Here is a 21,290-nt window from a genome sequence, read left to right on the forward strand (position 1 = left end):
TGGCCAGCCAGGCTGCCAGATAGAGATACAGTTAGACAGACCGGCAGGCAGAAAGACAGGCAGGGATGGTCCTCTCAGATGTCAATTAATATTAAATGAATACTCCAGATTTCGTCTTCTACAGGCCACCCAAACGCAGTCAGACACACAAACACTTATACATACTCACAACTTTTCTCCAAATCTCTGTTTCTAAATGTCTTGCAGTGCTTTCTCCACAGCCCCACCTCTACCCAGAAAATATCCTTTCTGCTTTTCCTTGCTCGTCCTCAGCTTCCCTTTCCTCCTCCCTTGCCCTTCTCATCACCCCTTTACCACTGTTTATTTCCAGTTTCTATCTATTGCCCCCATTTTCTCCTGTAAAGCTATTTTCTTGCATCTCCAGTTTGACTACTCAAGCTCTTAGTCCCTACATCTACGCCTGTGACACATCTTTACAGTTCCAAAATCTCAAAAGATGTATTTTCTACATTTTCACCTCCAATCCTTTTTTTTAAATAACGTTTTAAATTTATTTGTTTGTTTTTGCTCTTTAGACAGAACTGTCCCAATTTTTCTTCAGATAAAACACTCATTCCTACCACAATTCTCTCTTTTTCTGTCAAATCATCCATATGTTCACCTCATCTGCTCTTTCCTTTCTTTTGTCTTTTCTCTCCTCCTATCTCTCTGTGAACTGACCATGACCCCTGCAGGCTTTTGCAATAAAGGAATCACAGATCCCTTTGTCTCGCTCTCTCTCTCCCTCTTCCCTTCTTTATTAGGCTAACTTGGCTGTGCAGCAGAATCGTCTGGCCATAGCTAATGTGGACCTTCAGAAGGCTCAGGCTGAGCTGGATGCCAAGCAGGCAGAGCTGGATGTGGTACAGGGGGAGTATGAAAAGGCCATGATGGAGAAACAGGTCAATAGTTTTAGTTACCCTCCTTGAAACACATATATAAATCAGGTTACCACACAAAACAGGAACAGTATGTGCTCGAAAGACAACTGAAACAATAATTGGATCATGTGATCTGAACAGATGTGATATGAATTATTTAATGGGTGCTGCCGCTTCTACACCTGGAGCTTTATAGCATCATCGTTTATTTAATGTAAATGCAATAAATACTTACGATATGAGCTAACTTGCACAAGCTGGTGACATTTCAGTGACTTTTTCTCTTTAAAAAATGTATTAAAATTAATTAATATCAGATAACAGCTCCTATAACTGGACATCTAGTGTTGGTCTGTTCCACTGACGCCTCTAATATACTGAGGGATTACAATATTGATATGCTTAGCTGAGTTTTAATAGCACATGACATTGCGATGCTCAGCCTGGATCCAAACTGGTGATCCCATTTTCTTTCGTAATTCACTTACCTTTATATGGCTGGCACAACTGTCTTTGTGCTTTATTGATTCAGTTCATGATTTCCTGGAACAATGATATTTTATTCTCTATCTCAGCTTACTCCTGTCCTTTTACAGCAGCAGTAAGTTTCTAAGTTAAAGCATATTGTTCATGAGTGGAAAAAATGTTGAACAAAGTGAACATTAAAGTATGACCTTACTTAAGATTAATTAAGTCTGTAAGTAATGTCTTTACCTGTGTCTGTTTGTTAAAAAATATACATTTCTTAATCTTATGCTGTCCTGACAACCATGCAACCATGCTATTTATGACCAAGCTGTGCTTCTTGAAGGTAGGGTAGAAAGCCTTAACTTGCTGTTCATGATTGCACATCCTACCATCATAATACAGTGTTTTAACACAATCTCAGCACTTTATCAAATGAGCTGCTCCTTTTTTAAAAAAAAAAAAGAAAAAAAAAGATGAGCCTGTAAACTGAAATCACAGAAATCAACTGTCTTTAAAACACAGCCAGAAGACCTGTGATAACCTGCAACAAAACATGGAAACAAGGAAAAATTACTCAACCTAAGTTACCCTAGTGCTGCTTTTTAAATGAATGCAGCTAACATCAGTGATAGACTGTCAATTGTGTCTACTGTGTTTGTGTTTTTCAACATCAGTACTATGTGTTCTGTGACAAATAACATGTAAATGGAACAGTATTTGCGTCAACACTCCCTGATTAGGAAATCTGGACAGCCCAAGTTGACTCTTTTTATAATTTTGTGATTAGGACGCAGAGCTGTTCATCTCTAGGGGCCAAAAGCGAGATTGACGGCCTCACTGCAAGCATTTGAGGCTCAGACAATGGCTGTTAGGCAGTCTTTATTGATGACATCATTGCTATTGGACAAACAACCATATTATTGACAGTGCACAACTGATAGAGATAATTGTGATAAATAGCTTAGAGGTGCCAGTGACCTCTTGCAATACTTCTTAAAAGGAAGATTATTTGGGAATTGACATAGGACAAATGTACTGACAGAAAATGCAAACATACGCATGCATCCATCTATTGAGCTGATGCAAGCCTAACCCAGCATGGTAGAGGTAGATGCCTTTCACTGGGCTAAGACATACAGACAGACAACATTCAGAGAGTTGAAATTAACCTAACCTGCATGTCTTTGTACTGAGGCACATGGAGGAATTTCAATACTGATGTGAACATGCACTCTGTCTTTATACACAGAACTGAGATTGCTATAAATATGTAGACATACAGAAAATGACTGGTTGAATGAGGATTAGATGGATTGATGAAGAGCAAGTTGGACACATCAACCCACTGACCTGTTTATCTGCCCTCTCTTCCCATCAGACACTGCTGGAGGATGCTGAGCGCTGCAGACACAAAATGCAGACAGCGTCCAGTCTCATCAGTGGTCTCGCTGGCGAGAAGGAGAGATGGACAGAGCAGAGCAAAGAGTTTGCTGCCCAAACCAAACGCCTTGTTGGTGGGTTTCAAAGCTTATTTCTAAACTTAACTGTTGTTCAAAAAATGTTGACATCAGAGAGATGTATCTGAAACTGAATAATCAATGTTTTATCATTGATAACAGATTGTTTAGAAATGTTGTTTGGATGTATAAGGCATGATTTGACAGCATTTCTGTCGGATGATTAATTAAGTAAACAAGAAGTTACTATTAAATTACAAGACCATGGAGTACAATACTTTCAACAATATGTTCAACAGTTCAATGACAGCTTTGTCTCCTTGTTCCAGGTGATGTTCTTCTAGCCACAGCGTTCCTCTCTTACTCCGGCCCCTTCAATCAGGAGTTTCGTAATCTTCTACTGAGTGACTGGCAGCGGGAGTTGAAGCAGCGTTGCATCCCATTTGGCAACAATCTCAATCTGACTGAGCTGCTCATTGATGCACCCACTGTTAGTGAATGGAACCTACAGGTCAGTGATCTTCTTTGGTAACAACTGCTGATCAAATCAACTGAAAAAATATTTTTAGTCCATATTGACGTTGCATACACAGTATGTGATTTATACTGTATGTTGCTGATCTAGTTCCTTGGATAGGTGCTTAGTAGATGGACTTTGTATTTTTCAACTGGATAAGCAGTGTTTGTGTTTACACTGATCTCACAAAACAAAAAAACATCAGCATAATCACCAAAAACCCTACCTGGAAAATATCTGAAGTTAAAGAAACTTGACCTTTTCTGTATGAAACATAGTACCTAGACATGGTATATATAGATTGCACATTGCAGTTCACTGACTTATTTCATTCTTTACACGATAAATGTGTTTATTGTTTCAATGTGTGCTGCTGCTAAATGAAATAGCGCTGTAGAAAATTTTTAAAAACAGATTAGTTATATGCATTTAAATTAGGTGGCATTTGCTTAAGTAAACACACAGATTGAGCCTCACCAGTCATTTGTTTGTCATCTCATAGGGGCTCCCCAGTGATGACCTTTCTATTCAGAATGGCATCATTGTCACCAAAGCTGCCCGCTTCCCCCTCCTTATTGACCCACAGACACAAGGAAAAATCTGGATTAAGAACAAGGAAACCAGGAATGAGCTGCAGGTTTGGGATTTTTTTTTCATTTTTGCACTCTTTGTATTGTTGTTTATTGTGTTGCCCTTTTGCCCATCAATCGACACTAAAAAATTCATAATTAAAAAAGTGAAAGCATGTTTGTATAAATATTTTTTGATTTATTCAAACAACACAAACAGTAATCTCTTATTTACAAAAATATTCAGATTCTTTGTTGTGACACTACAAACTGTGATTAGGTGCATCCTGTGTGCTTTAATTATCCTTGATATGTGTCTCTTGACTGGAGTCTGTTGCAAATTGAATTACACATACAAAGTACTGAATAAAGGTCCTGAAAGATTTGGAAATGCAAGATTTCAGTTTTTGATTTTTACTAAATTTGCAAAAAAGTCTGAAAATATGTTTTCAGTTTGTCATATTGGGTTAGTGAGTGTTTTATCCTTTTAGAATGAAATCTAAAGCACAAAAAAGTATGAAAAAATGAAGGGGTCTGAATACTTATGCAGCCACTGTATGTGACATGTGTTTGCTGCTACATTCTGTAATGTACGATGAGGGCATAGCAATGAATATACAAGAACAGCAGCAGCTCTCTGGTGGGTCAATTAACTATGTTGCATAATCATCTTTTCACAATATAATTTCCAAAAGCCACTGATGGCCTGCAGTGTGTCAAGTTACTGTTTCTGTGTTTTCATTCTTTTTGTCATTGTTCTGTTATAGTGTAGAATTGCCAAAAAATGACATTAAACGGAATAGTAGATCATAAATAACATGTTCAACTCAGCTACACCAACCTTAAGTCAGAATATCAATGTCATTACTTTTCATGGCTACCAAATTAATATGTAGCTTCCTGCTTCGTAATGTGAGATTTTGATTTTCAGCAGCCTCTAAAATCTTCACATTGCTTGTTGTAATACTCCTAGATCCTCAGTTTCTGTAGTGTTGTTTTTGCCCTCAAGTCCTTTCCATTGTTCAACATGCTTTTCCTTCGCAAAATTCTGCAGGCGTAATAAGACCAGCCAAGGTCAGTGGCCCTGTTAGGGGCAATCTCTCAGCCGAGTGAATGCATTCTGCAGTCCTATTATGAGTTTCCTGAAGACGCATTCCCCTAAGCAGCGGGTTTAAACCCCTTCCACAAGTCACCTCATTAGACCAACTGTATTTTTTTTAAATATATGGTTTTCTAAAAATCTTAAGTGATGTATTATTGGTTTGGATTGTCACAATCCCCAGACAGAGGCTGGCCTTTGTAGCTTAGGAGAAGGAGGGAATGAGTGAGAAGTCAAATGTGTCCCTCTCCTCAACAGAATCAGATGCTCCTCACTTTGTTTTTTTTAATTGAGTGATTAGCTCACTAGTCTGGCATCAGTCTGTTGGAAACAAATGTGACTGCTGTTGAGGTGATTATATTTTAAAATCAACACATATTTACTTCTGTGTTACACAAAACATTTGAGATTTCCCTCAATGGGAGCATTGATTCCTTCAAAGGGGCAGTTGCTTCCAGCTGCCAACTGCATTCCAGATTGAGATCACACAAATGCCATTTTTAAATCCATCTATTAACTAGAGGTTAATTTTTCTGTCCTAGATCACCTCACTAAACCATAAGTACTTCAAGAACCACCTGGAGGATAGTCTGTCTCTTGGGCGTCCCCTTTTGATTGAGGACGTAGGGGAGGAGTTGGACCCTGCACTCGACAACATCCTGGAGAAAAACTTCATCAAAACTGGCTCCACTTACAAGGTAACATGGCAGATATAACCATCCTAAGATCTTTGTGTACCAGATTTCATTTTTTTTTTAACCTTGTTTAGAGGTGTGTGAAATGGACAGGTGTGTTTTGAGTGCTGGTCAGTGGCACGATGGGACTTTGGGGCCAGTTCCCTCCTACTATGCCAGCTGTCACACCTGTACTGATGCAGGTTGATTAGCTCACAAAGGGGAAAACAAGCCTATTCACTGGCAGTGCAGACCATGGGTTGTGTTGGCTGGAGGTGGAGATGGTCTTTGGTTTCTTTAATCATGCCAGCTGGAGCACCTGACCCAAATCATGTTAACTGTCTGGGGACAGATTAAAATGTGCTCAGTGAGCTTGGTCACTCACAGTGTGTGTTTTATTGTGTGCAGACTCAGTGACTGTACAGAATCATTCCTTCTTATTTCCTATTTTTCTGGGTCTGTGGTATAATTGATTTAATTTTTTCCACTTTTTTGTTCAATTTAGACAAGTTCAGCTGCACTAACTCTTTTAAAAAGGTTTTATACTGTAGCAAATTGTGCCTTCTTTTGACTCATTACTGTAGGTATCTTTTTAAAACCCACCAGTAACCAGGGAAATTTATTTTACAACTTAGAACAAGGTTAAGTAGAGAAACACTTTTTTTTTTTTTTACTGCTGTTGTTTATTGAAATACTAAAAACTTCTCCAATTTTTCTTTCTCTAGTTAAGTGTTACTGACACTTTAGATGCTCGTTCACAAACATAGTCAAGGATTTACATTTGTTTTGTTGTTTATTGACACTTAAAAATATCAGACATGTTACAGACATTTTGTGTTGCCATATAGATTAAACTCAATAATTACCTAGACAGATAGTTACTGCTGTAAAATTGTTGTTAGAAAATTAAGATGGTGCAGATGATTCACTGAAGAGGTTCTGTTTGTAAGTTTATGTAAGTCAAGTACACAGTTTGTTTTCTGTGCCTTGTTCAAGTAGTGGTGTTGTATTTTTTTTTGCAGCTAAATGTGAGATGAGAAGAAAATGTTAATATCCAGGCCATAATCAGCCCCTAAATATCACCATTAGTGAGGTCATTTAATTAGCACTTAAAATAATTTCAAATTAAATCTAATAGACAAACATGATGTTCCTGCATTTAATATGTAGCCGCACTCAAAGTGATTTCTACCATGGCAAGTCTAATGAGTTCATAATGAGAGTGTAGGCTATTAAACAAAATTACAGTATTGTTCTTTAGAGGGTCTCACTGGCTTCAAGAAACTACATTTCCTGTTGATGAGAAGTGAAATCCAATATTGAGCCCCCTCCCTGTTAGATACCTTTTGCTCTTGTCATTTGTGGCCAGATGGTGAAAAATAGATCACTCTCTGTCTCAGCTTCCTAATTTCCCATAATGTTCTGTTGGAGTGAGATATTTTTAATTTGGGAAATTGCAGAGAATGGTTTGAATGGTTATTATTTTGTCTGCATTTTATTAGCAAAAATGACATCCCTGAAGCAAGCTTTGGATGTTAATTCTGGGTATTACAGGAAATACAGAATTGCACGTGACAAGAAACTCTAAATTGGTCTTTTTGTCAATAAATTGGTTTGAACTTTCCAAAAAGCATTTTTATTGCACACAATAAATGTGTCTTTTCTGTCTTGCTTGTAAAGATTTGAGAAACAATTTCCACAAAACACAATTAAGAGCTTAGCGGAAATGCATTATTTGTGAATTTATTATTGTACTGTATATCACAAGGATGGATTTTTACTTCCCACTCTCAATCTCACTCCCACACACACACACACACACACATATATAAAACTATACAGATTGTATAAGGTTGTGAGAAAGAGGCAGAGTTTAAGTCTGCTTGCAGGCCTCTCTCTCTCTCTCTCTCTCTCTCTCTCTCTCTCTCTCTCTCTCTCTCTCTCTCTCTCTCTCTCTCTCTCTCTCTCTCTCTCTCTCTCTCTCTCTCTCTCTCTCTCTCTCTCACTCACTCACTCACTCACTCACTCACACGCACACACGCACACACACACACATTATCGCCTCTCAACTCGTGGCTCTGGCTGATGCTGGTTATTCAGCAGCTGACACTGCAGCAGCTGCCTCCCTCTGTCTCACGCATACATCAAACAAGCACACATACATTGAACCTAAAGTACAACTGCAGGAAAACGTGCTCACACTCACACCTTATCGTGATTGCAAGTAAGCATGTCTTCGATGCAGACAACATATTCAACCAGAAGTCTCTCGACTACCTAAGAAGACGCCTGAGTAGAGGTGTTTATGCTCTCCCTCGTACCTCTCTCTCCCACCCTTTCCTGAAAAGCTGTAATTTCTATTAATATCTTGGTGTGAGGACGAGTTGAAGGTGTCTGCAGACAACAGCTCCAGGGAAAAAACGGCAGATGGATAATTAGAAGTTATACTGTCATGAGTAATTAAACGCTGATCAGAGCAAACACAAGCATATATCCACATACATGCGCACATGAATTGAAACGCACAGGAAGTGTTTCTGAGCAGCTCTATCTGCAAAGCATTTGTTTGCTGACACCAGCATACCTTTATCATGTTTGTCAGTTGGCCTATTCATAAGTTGTTTTTTTTAAATTGTGGCTTTTGCGTAAATGACTGACTGACATGACAAATGTGTGACTATGTGTTGTGTTGTTTGTCTTCTTGAAGTGGTTTAGGAAGGATTTGAATAATCAAGACAAATAAATGCAGTAAAAAGAAAATTTCCCTCCACAACTTGCTTCCTACTGTACATGTGCTTTTGATCTTTATATATTGTATATGTATAGGTATTTTATATGCTCTTTATTTTGGTATTGTGCTGATAATAAAGTCAATATTCTAACTGAAAATGAATATGTGTCTTGATACTCTGTCTTCCTTTTGCAGGTGAAAGTGGGTGACAAAGAGGTGGATGTGATGAAGGGTTTTAGGCTATATGTGACCACCAAGCTGCCTAATCCGGCTTACACCCCAGAAATCAGTGCTCGCACCTCCATCATTGACTTCACTGTCACCATGAGAGGACTGGAGGACCAGCTGCTGGGCAGAGTCATCCTCACAGAAAAACAGGTAAAGTTAATCAAAGAAAATGGTAGCCACTCTATTTATTTTAGCTACTTGTTTCAATTAAGATGTGACATACTGTTACATAGTTACCAATTAGTTTGTTTAAACTTCAGTATGTTTCTGTAGGAACAATATACCTCTGACTTAATGCAAATTCCTTAGATCATTGTATTTCCTGGGAGCCCTTGGAGACCATTTACATGCGGGCTTGCAACAGCTCTTCCTACTGTGAACCTCATTTTCTCTCTCTGGCAAGCACAAGCTGTGTGACAATATAACTGGGAGGTTATTATCACCCTTTGAATATAGAACATGGCAATCACTACGCTCTTTAGACACAATGTAAAGAAACAACCACACTCCCAGAAATAGTGCACATATGTAACAATACCGAATATATACACAAAGACACTAAAAGTATCGGGGACTTGATTCCTTCATCCGGGGCAACAGAAATGCATTATAATTGCACCCAATGTAGAGGGCACATTGATTGTGAGTGTGAAAAGACTGTAGGAAGGCCTAGTAATAGCTGATCATCAGATGAAGGATTTATGCCTGATGGGAGAAATGGCTCTGTACTAAATATGGATTTAATCATAATGGGAGCTGAAGCTACTGCCTCAGCTATAAAGCCTGAATCTCTGCAGTTCATGCAGCTTTCTAAAGCCCAACATCGTTGTTCAGTTATTTGCTTTCATTTTATGTCTCAGCTCCCGTGTGTAGACAACTCTCAGCTATGACATTTACATACTATACGTCCCTCCAGTTTCATATAACAGTTATCAGTTATCTTGACCATAAAAATCCTTACAGTGAAAATATAGTTGACATCCAACAAATAAAGGCTCACATTTCTCATGATTTTACTGTGGGTGAAAGAGGGTTTGGTTCATGCTTCTGGAGGACTAAATTCTCTTTAAATCAGAGTGTCAGCGTGACATTCAGAGCAGTGGCACCTGAAGAGTGCTGAAGCTATAAATAGAGAATTTCTTAGCTGACTCTTTTTATTTCCTCATTCTTCAGTGTTCAGTTCTAGGACATTCTGCGAAAAAATATTTGTCCTGCAATTAGAGATTCCTATAAATTTTTCATAAAAATATTTTAGAAGAATTTGGACACTACAGAAGTAAGCTTTAAATTTAGCAGTATAATTGGTTTAAACCATCAGTGAATTTGACAGTAGTGGTAACTTGTGACAGGTTGTATACTGTTATGAGCAACATGTAAAGGGTGTCAGTCAGTCCACTAACGACCAGATTGCTATGAGATTTTGTCTGGATAACAAGATAAGGCCTGGATGTACTTAACTTTCATCTTGCCCAGTCCCAGGTCAAAATGTGAATTTACAATATGTTATAATCTAAAGAGCATCTAACTTTTTTGATCAATTTCTTGCTCCTCATGAGGCATAAACCCTTTTGATTTTAATGATCCCATGGCCAGGTTTATAACCTTCATGTATGTGTTTGTATTGTTGTCTGTGCTCTTATGACACCAGGAACTGGAGAAGGAGAGGACAGACCTCTTGGAAGATGTGACATCTAACAAGAGAAAGATGAAGGAGTTAGAGGACAGCCTCCTCTACCGTCTGACCAGCACACAGGCAAGGAAATACATCTCAATCTGTGATATATCAGAAATCACTCTGAAGTATTAAACAACGTTACCTCTGACTGAATTAGGGATTTGGGCATATGATATTCATTAGTGTGGAAAATGTGGCAGTGTTTGGAGCAACTTTTGTACATTTTTGTTTTAAATTCTAAAACCAGTTTATCTGACTTCTTAGTGCTTCCTTCCTTTATGAGAGAGCAATATAAAAAAAATAGACTGTTTGTGACATTTGCTAGAAAATATGCTTGTCTGGAGTACCTTTTAAATGGTGACCAGATAGTTGTATAAATGAGGTCACCCAATGCACAAATAAGAGAAAATCATACATGCACATCTGTTCCAGCTATGGCTCTAATTCTGAACTCCATTACCATTGCAATTTCATGGGTAATGTTTCCATTTTCATCTATTTTCTGACTTGTAATGTAGGGTTCACTGGTGGAAGATGAGAGTCTGATTCTTGTCCTTGGCAACACCAAACGCACAGCTGAAGAGGTTACTCAGAAACTACAGATTGCTGCAGAGACCGAGATCCAGATTAATGCTGCCAGAGAGGAGTACCGACCTGGTAGGTCATGACAACTGGCTCAAACACAGAATTTACACTTTTTTTTTTTGGTAATTTGGTATGGTTGATTGCCTGCCATGTTTCAGTCAAGGTTCAATCAGATGAAAATGATTCATTTTCAGTGTGTAATTCAGCTCAAGCAACGACAAACATGGATATTGTCCAAGAGAAAATTTCACTACCAAATCCATCCCTAAAAACAGATTTGGTTCATAATAAAAACTCTGTGTCAATCTGTGCAACAAATGTTAAAGTAAACAAACAGTTTATTTAACTTCATAATCGGCTTTTCACAACATATTCTACTGGCCAATATTTTTTATGAAAGTGTGTGACAGGACTCTGTAAAGAGACTTTTTTGATTCATGATTAAAGGCAAAACGTAGCATTTGCTTCAACAACCACAATTCTTTTGGCATTGCTGTTAAAATTGTTGTGTTTGTGTGTGTTTTCAGTGGCCACCAGAGGCAGTATCCTGTACTTCTTGATCACTGAAATGAGTATGGTGAATGTCATGTATCAGACCTCTCTGAGACAGTTCCTTGGACTTTTTGACCTCTCTCTGGCTAGGTGAGATTATTCTGCCATTTTCTGCTCTCTGTAATGAACTGATTTCTTTTATAAACATAGAAAAAACTTATACCTTTGTCTTTATTGAAACACACAAAGTTTTAATGTACAGCTCCATGTCAGCTTCTGTCTTGCATAGCTGGCTTCTTTGTTGCTCCTCTCAGTGAGATGATTCTCATTGGGCGGGGGTTTGTTTGGGTTATTGGTATCATCAATTGGTGCAGTTGGAGCACTCGTTCCACATTCTTGGCGATTGAATCTGATGCTGAATGCACACGTCTGTGAAGCTATTACAGCTTTTCCCAAAATACTAATTTCTGAAAAGGGTAAAATTATATTAACAGTACTTTAGATAGCTCATTATGTAAAATCCCAGTGTCCTGAAGCCAGACAGTTCCAATCTGTTGCCTAACACTTACCTCATTATCTCTCTGTTATCTTTCTTCCTGTTCCACATTTCCATACAGTTACTACAGCAGGAAAGAGATACTGCCATATGTTGTCAGAACTGCTATAAATCAGAAAAGATAGCTACCTATGTTATGAGGTTTATTTTGTTGTTTAAAATATGTGACAAGTTGTGATAGTGATATTTATAATTTGGGGCTTTCAAGGTGACACAGAGCAGCTAACACACTGCAAATTGGATGAAACTGCGGATGTCATATCTGCTTTGAAATTCTTCTTGAACAGGTCCTCCAAAAGTCCTATCACCAGCAAACGCATCACCAACATCATAGAGTTCATGACCTTTGAGGTGTACAAGTACGCAGCACGGGGTCTGTACGAAGAACACAAGTTCCTCTTCACTTTGCTGTTGACCCTGAAGATTGACATGCAGAGCAACAGGGTCAAACATGAGGAGTTCCTCACGCTCATTAAAGGTAAGAGGCAACAATGTGTGAACAATGTGCAGTTTTTATTTGTAAAAGTTGTGATGTCTTGGTTAGTCATGCAGATGAAAGTGTGGATTGATTTTTTTTTTTTTTTTTTTTTTAAGTTTTCCAGTTGGAAGTATTCAGGTGCGTGTGTACGAAGCTAAGAAAAGGCATTATGTTCAATGTGATGAATTACGCAGCAAGTTTCAAAACACTGCAGGTTAATTTCCACACTGCTGAACAAAAATACAGTACATGGAACTTAATTAGTGCCTACAGAGAAGGGCAGACCTTCCAAAAGTGATAATTATGCTTGGGGAAAAAACTGCAAACACAGTTGTAATGTTGTTTATGTAATTCCTGATTTTGTTATCAAGCTAAATAGCTCCCTCAAATCCTATAATTTCCCTAAAGCACAAAGGTGTGAAGTGGTTAGTTTGATTACTAAATTTCAGAATTTTATGAGGCTGCAACAAAAGGATTTTATATTTCAAACTCAAGTATTAACTGAAGAGTTGGGCTGCTGTAATGATGACAGTAGTATTTGGAAAAGCAAAAGTTTCCAGGAAGAAAGCGTTTTTTTATCTCTCTTGAGTCTGATCCCCTCAACTGTGTTTCTTTTACTAGTCTGTTAGACTGATTTTTTGTGTCAGCACCTAGAATATATATATTGGACATGATTTGACCTTGCAGTCGAACATAACCAGTGTGTACCTGTTTCCACTGAGACTGCATTAAAATCTCAACATGTAAAAAGAGAAGCTAAACGTTTTGTTGTACAGCTATGGCTCACCTCAGAACAGCCTCCAGGTTGTTTGATTAAGTTGGACTAAAATTGCTAGACTACTTTTTATGATCTGTTCATTATTCACTCAGCAGATATTGTTTTTTTTTTTTTTTAATGCTTGTCTCAAGGTTTACACACATTTCAAACATACTGGTAATGTAGCAGTTCACTGACTCAGAGATATGGCGTGCTCCTCACCGCAGGGATAAAAGCCAACTATGACAACTGGCAAGGCCAGAACAGACACAGTCTGCTACTTGCATGCAGCTTGACCATCTGTCAGCTGCGACCTGCCGAACATGGACTCACAACATGACTTTTGTGTGAAGGTTATGTTTGCACGTTTGCATGTATTTGAAACATTTATCGTGGTGTGTATGTGTGTATCCAGGAGGTGCATCTCTGGACCTAAAGGCTTGCCCTCAGAAACCAGCTAAATGGATCCTCGACATGACCTGGCTCAACCTTGTAGAGCTCAGCAAACTGTGGCAGTTCTCTGATATACTGGATCAGGTACAACACACACACACACACACACACACACACACAGCTTGATCAACTGAGGCGTGCCCTGACAAGTCTGATACCTCTTTTTAGCTGAGAGAGTTTTAACCCACAAGGACTTTTATTTATTAAGTTTGCAGATAGCTCATCTGTCATCACACACACACACAGATTCAGCATTGGTCTCTAGGTGCTTATTAAATATTTTTTCACAGCTCTTCTTTGCTCTAGCAAGCATGTCAATATCAGTCTTATCATGTCTCGCGTCATCTCTCTCTTTTATAGACATCCACACACCTGCACACGCTCATCACAACTGACTGTCACTCACATACATATACATACACCCTTGTGGGTGACTGACAGCCCGGTGGCTCCCATGGAAGGAAAAGCTCAGTGTTATGTGAAATGAGCTTAGTTTGGAGAAACCTTCAATCAGTTACTTTTGGCTGAGCATGTGGGCACATACAGACACACAGGACTATGTATGTGTGTACATGAACTTGTATTTCTTCACATACACAAATACACATGTATTTTTGTGTGGATGATTAACAGGGAGAGGTGGATTAACAGTTATTTGTCTTATGAAATCAGTCTAGCAAGAAGAACAAAGTGAGGACAGGTTTGTGCTGTCATTTCCCCAAGAGAGAGACACTCATCTGAGCCTCTGGCTCAGACTTGACACTTTAAACAAGGCTTCATAACACACATGCGGCAGAAGCTCATGAACTGCTCCTCATTTCACCCCAAAAACAAACATCATATTCAGGAAACAATTTTAACCTTGTGGGTGAAGAGTTACTGTCTCAGAAATTTGGTTGTGCGATGTGAATGTGTAGCACCTTCTCTATCAACAGCTGAATACGAGTTATACGGTTACCAGGTTACGGCTGTGCATGTACTGTAAACGTGATCTCTGATTTCCTACTTTAACCTGATTTTACCCAATAAACTGGTTTCCAGCATGTGTGAAAATACAGTGATTAACAGGCTATGTGATGTCACAGTATATAGCATATGGTGTGCTGTCAAGCATTCATATCATGTCTTGGAAGTACATGGTATTTACAAGGATTCAATACGAACCGCTTTCCAAGCAATTAGAGCTAAGTACAGAACAACAAGTGCTAATCCAGGATCTCGTGTTTATAATCCATATTTAAGACATACTATACTGTATGCTTGTGCATTTACCTAGAGGACATCATATGTAATCATATGTGAAATGGAGAGAAAGACCAACCAGTACACATTATATATGTTGTTATATATGAATGACCATGACTGACTGACTGACTGACTGACTGACTGACTGACTGACTGACTGACTGATCAAGTTACACCATTGGTCAACTGGCTGAATGTTTGAGTTTCCCCATTGCTCTTTGAAAATGAATTGGAAGAAACAGGTTCCATTAGGATGGTGTTGCCAACTTCGCACATTTATCGGTAGATTTAGAGATTTTTTTTTTCCAAAAAAGAACCTAGAAACAGATCTAGGAACTTTTTTGGACAAACCTTTGCATCTTTCCATAGAAGAGAGTTGCCAGTACTGCCATCTCTAGCATCTGCTTCTATTGCTCAGTGAGTGGCGGAAAGGCGGAGCATCAGTTTGCAAATATGACGCGATGATGTCAGTTGTTTACAGCAATTCTACAACAGTTTTCAGTTACGTCCTCAATTTTGCACATTGACGATACACGGTCCAGCTATATAATAGGTTAGTCTTGTTTTTCCTACATTTTATACTATACAGATTTGATATAATGGGAAGCAATGAAAGGTTTTGTCATTTTAATGTGTCATCCTGTGTCAGAGCTGTTGAAATTGTCTTTCAGATAAGTCGTAATGAGAAGCAGTGGAAGTCATGGTTTGATAAGGAGGCCCCAGAGGAGGAGGTCGTTCCAAACTCCTACGACCAGGCTCTTGACTGTTTTAGACGCCTGCTCCTCATACGCTGCTGGTGTCCCGACAGGACCATCGCACAGGTTAGAAAAGACACATCTGTGTGTGTACTTAAAGCCAAATTTTGGTTGTCTAATCAGTTTAGCCACAATACACTGGTTTACACAACAGTATAGGTCATGTAAATCTGAGTAGCTTAAAGCAATTTATTCCTAATTAATGGATAGGTTAGGGCTGGGAAGGAGATGCCAGTTTACTTCAAAGATTCACTTGTATTAATGAAACTGGGTCCAGAAAAAAAGAGTCTAAAATATCTTAATCTACAGTAACATCCCCCTTGGCCAAAACTTTCCTTGAAGGGAAAAGTGGCACACATTTAGTAAAACAGCTCTCTCTCTGAAGCTTACTGAGCCTGAATATCTACAAAGGCTAATGGACATTCACTTTTTACTGATGGGTAGTTTTTTTGGTTCACTGCAGACAAGCCCGGAGTGGAATTTATTTTGTTGCACTCACAAACAGTCCAGCAGTTGTCCTTGTCTGACCTCCCTAGTCTTTACTGTCGACTGAAAAGAGTAAGCCAGTAAAAAATTCCTTTGAACTATTTACTCAGTCCCTGGCCTTTCAGAAAGTAATTCCAATATTTAGTTTTGAATTGGCCTGCAATGCTGAAGTCTTTCCCCTAGTGTTTTAATGATGCATTATGAGGCCAACAAATATACTGTGCCTCAGTTCTTTTCCTCTCTCCTTTAGGCCCGTAAATACATAATGGATGCAATGGGGGAGAAGTACACCGAAGGGGTGGTTCTTGACTTGGAGAAGATGTGGGAGGAGTCAGACCCACGAACACCTCTCATCTGCTTCTTGTCAATGGGCTCAGATCCAACTGACTCCATCATCGCACTGGGGAAGAGACTGAAGATTGAGACCCGATATGTCTCCATGGGACAAGGGCAAGAGGTCCACGCCCGCAAGCTTCTGCAGCAGACCATGGCTAATGTGAGTCAGTGGTGTGAGGTTGCTGCTATTTTTGTATCATTTCATCTAGCAGCAGAAAATGCTGTTTCATGCAATATGTTGAAGTAGACATTGCAGTTCTCTGTTTCTAAAAATGTGTGTTTAAACTCTGTGATCCTTAACAGATAGATCAACCTTTTCAGAGTTAGTTGCTCTTTTTTGGGGGATCTTGACTTCATGTCTTTGTAGTCCTTGATCTGAATGATAACACTTACTAAATGTCGCCAGGGGGGCTGGGCCTTACTCCAGAACTGCCACCTGGGTCTGGACTTCATGGACGAGCTAATGGACACAGTGACAGAGACAGACTTTGTACACGACAGCTTCCGCCTTTGGATGACCACAGAGGTCCACAGACAATTTCCCATCACCCTTCTGCAGATGTCAATCAAGTTCACCAACGAACCACCACAGGGCCTCAAAGCGGGGCTTAAAAGGACCTATGGAGGTGGGCCAGTTTGGTTTAGTTTAAAGGAAAACAAATGAACCAGAATTTTGTCACAATTTACTGAGCAAGTTCAGTGGTGAGAGTGTATTAGGAATAAAGATGCACATATATGTATCCTCCTATCAGTCAATACAATGCTCCAGCCTGAAATGAACTGAAGTAAAATGTCAACAGGTCACACACACACACACACACACACACACACACACACACACACACACACACACACACACACACACAGTCAGTCACATAATCAATAACTAAAGAGATGTGTATATCCTTGGGGAAAGTCAGTGGGAGAAAAGATAACTGTTTGTCATTGTGTTACATCGAAGTGCCAGAAGCCTGTGATGTTACTGAAGTTTTAAACAAGTTGAAACACAGAGTCAAACCCTAAAGAAGCAGAAGAGCAGAATATTTATTAGGTATAAACCAGCTGTCTTTGGCTGGCTCATATGGAAAAGGGATACATGTTCCTGAAGAGCAATTGAGAGTCTGGGTACACGCTTATCTTCAGATCTTGAATCGTGGCTGTAATTAGAAATTGAATTTTTTCATCAGATTTGGAAAAATTACATTTGTTGTGGGTAGTGCTTTCAGAATATTAAAGTCTGTTTTCAGGTCATTCTGATTTTCCCTTATTCCCTCAAAGCTGAGGCTCTCTTGCCAAATTTTAAATTACAGTAAAACTGAACAACCTGGATTAAGGAGAAACCAAATTGCTTGTCAGATGGCCATTGGAGAGACATTTTTCAGTAATTGAATGTTTTGCAAATCCAAATTTTGGTAGTTATGTAGATTAAAAGTTAGAATTTAACCTTCAGCTGGTGCTTTAAATCCCCCACCACACAGTTATTCTCTTGAGCCTGGAAAGATTTCCCAAACCTCATCAGCGTCCAGTAAAGCCCTTTGAGATGTTACCTGATAGATTCCCCAAAAGAGAATTGCCAACTTTTATTATTAAGTTTGTTTCCATTATGTACGTACAGCATACCTGGTGTCTCAGAAAATGCTGCATCTTAAAATATTTAAACAAATTAAAAAAAAAAGAAAAACGGATTCATTTAGAAAAATTTTAAGTAAAATTTGTTAACTCAGATCAAAAGTCACCATCCTAAAGCTATTTTTTGGTCTTTTGATTTTTTTATTCCATCTTTGAAAAGGGAATCAGCACTGGTATCCGTTCCTAAAATTTTCCAGCGTCCACCAGTTGAAGTAACAAACTTTCTGCTGGAAGGCTTTGAATCATCCAATTGTTGACAGCTCACAGAGCCACAGTGATTTTCTGGTTCTTAGCCTCCTGTTCAAGAGACTGCTCATGTGTTCATCCGTGTATCCCTCACCAGGTATAAACCAGGACCTGTTGGATGTCAGTAACATGGTGCAGTGGAAGCCGATGCTCTATGGAGTTGCATTTCTCCACAGCACAGTACAGGAAAGGAGGAAGTATGGCCCCCTGGGATGGAACATCCCCTATGAGTTCAACCAGGCGGACTTCAATGCCACTGTCCAGTTTGTTCAGAACCACCTCGATGACATGGATATTAAAAAGGTAGAAGTGACACTTCTCACTGTATACCAGTGTTTGTTCAAATAGAGGGCAAGTAATGTGAAAAAACTCATATTTAACAGCTACCAACAAATACTGTAGTTCTGAGTGCAGAGTTACAGAATAATGATTTAAAATAGAGTATAATAGACACCTTACTAGTGGAAGAAGTGACCAGCAGGTTGTCTCCTGATCAGTTTTCCTGTGGCAGCATGTCAAAAATAAATACTAATAATAGTGTCATAAGAAATTAGGGTTTGTCAAGTAATTATTGTACTCGCATAAGAATGTATTTGACAACATTATAATGTGAGCTTCTAATATAACTGTATTAGTTTCAAAAATGGATAAAAAGAAACAAGGAAAAAGTCCCTTTGATCCTGTTTCTTTTGTGAGAGTTAACAAGAGTTTCTCATACCGTTTGCCATCTGATATGAAAGGAATTAATTTCAAACTCATGTCCATCAGAAATAATAACCATGCTAAAGATGAAAAACTACAGTACCTGTCCCATGGTATTTCCAGTTTCCTCAGAGGTTATGCCTCACAATAACACGAATCAGATACGAACAATTGATCAACTGATTTTATTTTGGTGAATACTGTAACCATCACAATATTTCTTTTCTCCTCAGGGTGTATCATGGAACACGGTGCGGTACATGATCGGAGAGATTCAGTATGGTGGCCGTGTGACTGACGACTATGACAAGCGCCTCCTCAACACCTTTGCCAAGGTGTGGTTCAGTGAGGACATGTTTGGACCTGCCTTCAACTTCTACAAGGGCTACAGCATCCCGAAATGCTCCAATGTTGACCAATATCTGACATACATTCAGGTGGGTGCCTCTCTGGTGGATGATGGTTAAGGGTACATGTTTTTATCTGACTTCTACAAATAATACAACAGGTGTAAAGGCTGTTGAGCTTTTAGTTTCGGCACATTAACTCCCTAATTTTCTACATCTTTGTTGAAATTATGTTCCTGTCGTATGATGTTGCCTATTTTTTTTTTTTTAACAGTGAGGAGAGCAACAAGCGATCCCCATTTGGGATTTTAGATAGAATGCAAGCATGCTCATTTTATCACAGATTATGTATGACTTATTAGTCTGTGTGTGCGTGCGTGCGTGTGTGCGTGCGTGCGCACATGCTCTGTGTGTATGTCTGGGGGCAGTTCCTGAGCTAGTTTCATTAAAGCTGGTTTCATTATGATGGATGCTCAGGGCTGCCAGGCTCAGCAAGCTTATTCCTCTGCACTGCCTTTCAAATAGAGAATGACAAACACAGCCTTGGAGAACACACACACAGACATAGACAGATATAAACTCACATAGATGAAACATTCACACGCACACAAATTTGCTTACAACCCTTTTTTCTCTTTCTGTCATTGACACAAATACACACACGTTCACACTTTATCTACACATGCAAAATACACAACAGAGCACAGCATGTCTGTTTGTGTGTGTGTCCACGTGTCCTTGTATTTAAATTAAATGCAGACAGACAGGAACGAAGCTAAAATTCCCCAGGAGGAAATAAATGACCACAGCAAGGAACAAAGGCTATTCTGTCCAGCACACACTGTGACACTCTCTTCATCACCTCACATTTTTCCCAGTGTGTTAGTCAGGTTCTCTCCTGATGTTTGACTCTTTGAATGCAGTGTGGTTGATGTTTGAAGGATAAACTAGCTTATGATGACATAAATCACAAGTGTCTCCACAGTGCAAACTCTGAGCTATTCTCAATCAACAAAGAAACAAGCTCAGAGGGAATCTGATAACCCAAGAAGAAATAAATCTTTTCTGAAATGTGCTAACATATGAAGATGAAACATTATTTTCTGGCGCCATGTTCATTTGCTAATTTCCATTTCACGCCATTGCACCATTCTTGATGTATTAAAGTAGATTATATGTTTCCTTTAAAAAAACAAAGCATGCAACATATTAGTTCTCTTTACTCACATGACATTATTGATCATAATAAAGCTTTGTCCAGCCACTTCAGATTAAGTTTATTCTGAATTTTATAGTTCCATAAGGAACCTCATTAGTTACACTATGGTAACAGATGGTCTGTCTTCCTGTCTTTGAGAAAGACACTTACTGCAAGATGTCTTCGAACCAATTAAAGCAACACAGCTTTGAACTCAGTGCTTTTCATTGAGCTGATGTTAGTGAGTCACTTTTAGAATTCTTAATCTTAATTAGAGCAACTTTAGCTCTGAATTTAATCCTAAAATCTAGGTTTTACACTAATTTGAATGGCATCAGTGGCAGCCATGTAATTCCTATTAGGGTCAGCAGTTCACTATAAATAAACCATATTAGAGAGCCAGTTTATATGCGTTGTATTCAGGTTTTGTTTTTTGTTTTCAGTGGATTTCTTTTAGCCACCTGATCTTGTGACGAAATAATTAATCACAATATTAGTGAAGGCATACATCTATACTGCTGAGATATTTATCCTGTGAGACCAGATGGAAAATTGGTATTGACTGCTACAGAACTCCTGTCAGAGAGTGCACAGTCAGTGGGTGATCTCCTTTGCTTAGAAAACTTTTAACAAAAGTTAAATAACACAAGTTGTTTGTGAGAGAGAAAGATGCAACCAAGGTCCATTGCTGCCAGTAACTATGTACATTCAAATCTGCAGTCTCTG

At 38.9% G+C, this 21,290-nt stretch overlaps 1 protein-coding gene across 1 annotated transcript in view; it reads left to right on the forward strand.

Moving 5' to 3' along the window:
• dnah5 (dynein axonemal heavy chain 5) overlaps window positions 1-21,290 on the forward strand; it is a 100,126-nt gene that overhangs the window by 61,046 nt on the left and 17,790 nt on the right. The window contains exons 67-82 of the mRNA XM_022753641.1: window positions 765-902; window positions 2,728-2,863; window positions 3,136-3,317; window positions 3,826-3,960; window positions 5,534-5,689; window positions 8,592-8,774; window positions 10,273-10,377; window positions 10,818-10,956; window positions 11,412-11,526; window positions 12,220-12,410; window positions 13,583-13,704; window positions 15,537-15,686; window positions 16,357-16,602; window positions 16,849-17,068; window positions 18,415-18,620; window positions 19,253-19,456. Of these exons, the coding sequence (XP_022609362.1) occupies window positions 765-902; window positions 2,728-2,863; window positions 3,136-3,317; window positions 3,826-3,960; window positions 5,534-5,689; window positions 8,592-8,774; window positions 10,273-10,377; window positions 10,818-10,956; window positions 11,412-11,526; window positions 12,220-12,410; window positions 13,583-13,704; window positions 15,537-15,686; window positions 16,357-16,602; window positions 16,849-17,068; window positions 18,415-18,620; window positions 19,253-19,456 (2,628 nt within the window). The remainder of the gene's footprint in view (window positions 1-764; window positions 903-2,727; window positions 2,864-3,135; window positions 3,318-3,825; window positions 3,961-5,533; window positions 5,690-8,591; window positions 8,775-10,272; window positions 10,378-10,817; window positions 10,957-11,411; window positions 11,527-12,219; window positions 12,411-13,582; window positions 13,705-15,536; window positions 15,687-16,356; window positions 16,603-16,848; window positions 17,069-18,414; window positions 18,621-19,252; window positions 19,457-21,290) is intronic.

The sequence above is a fragment of the Seriola dumerili genome, unplaced genomic scaffold, assembly GCF_002260705.1.
Source record: "Seriola dumerili isolate Sdu_G_001 unplaced genomic scaffold, Sdu_1.0 BDQW01000191.1, whole genome shotgun sequence".
NCBI classification, from domain to species: domain Eukaryota; kingdom Metazoa; phylum Chordata; class Actinopteri; order Carangiformes; family Carangidae; genus Seriola; species Seriola dumerili.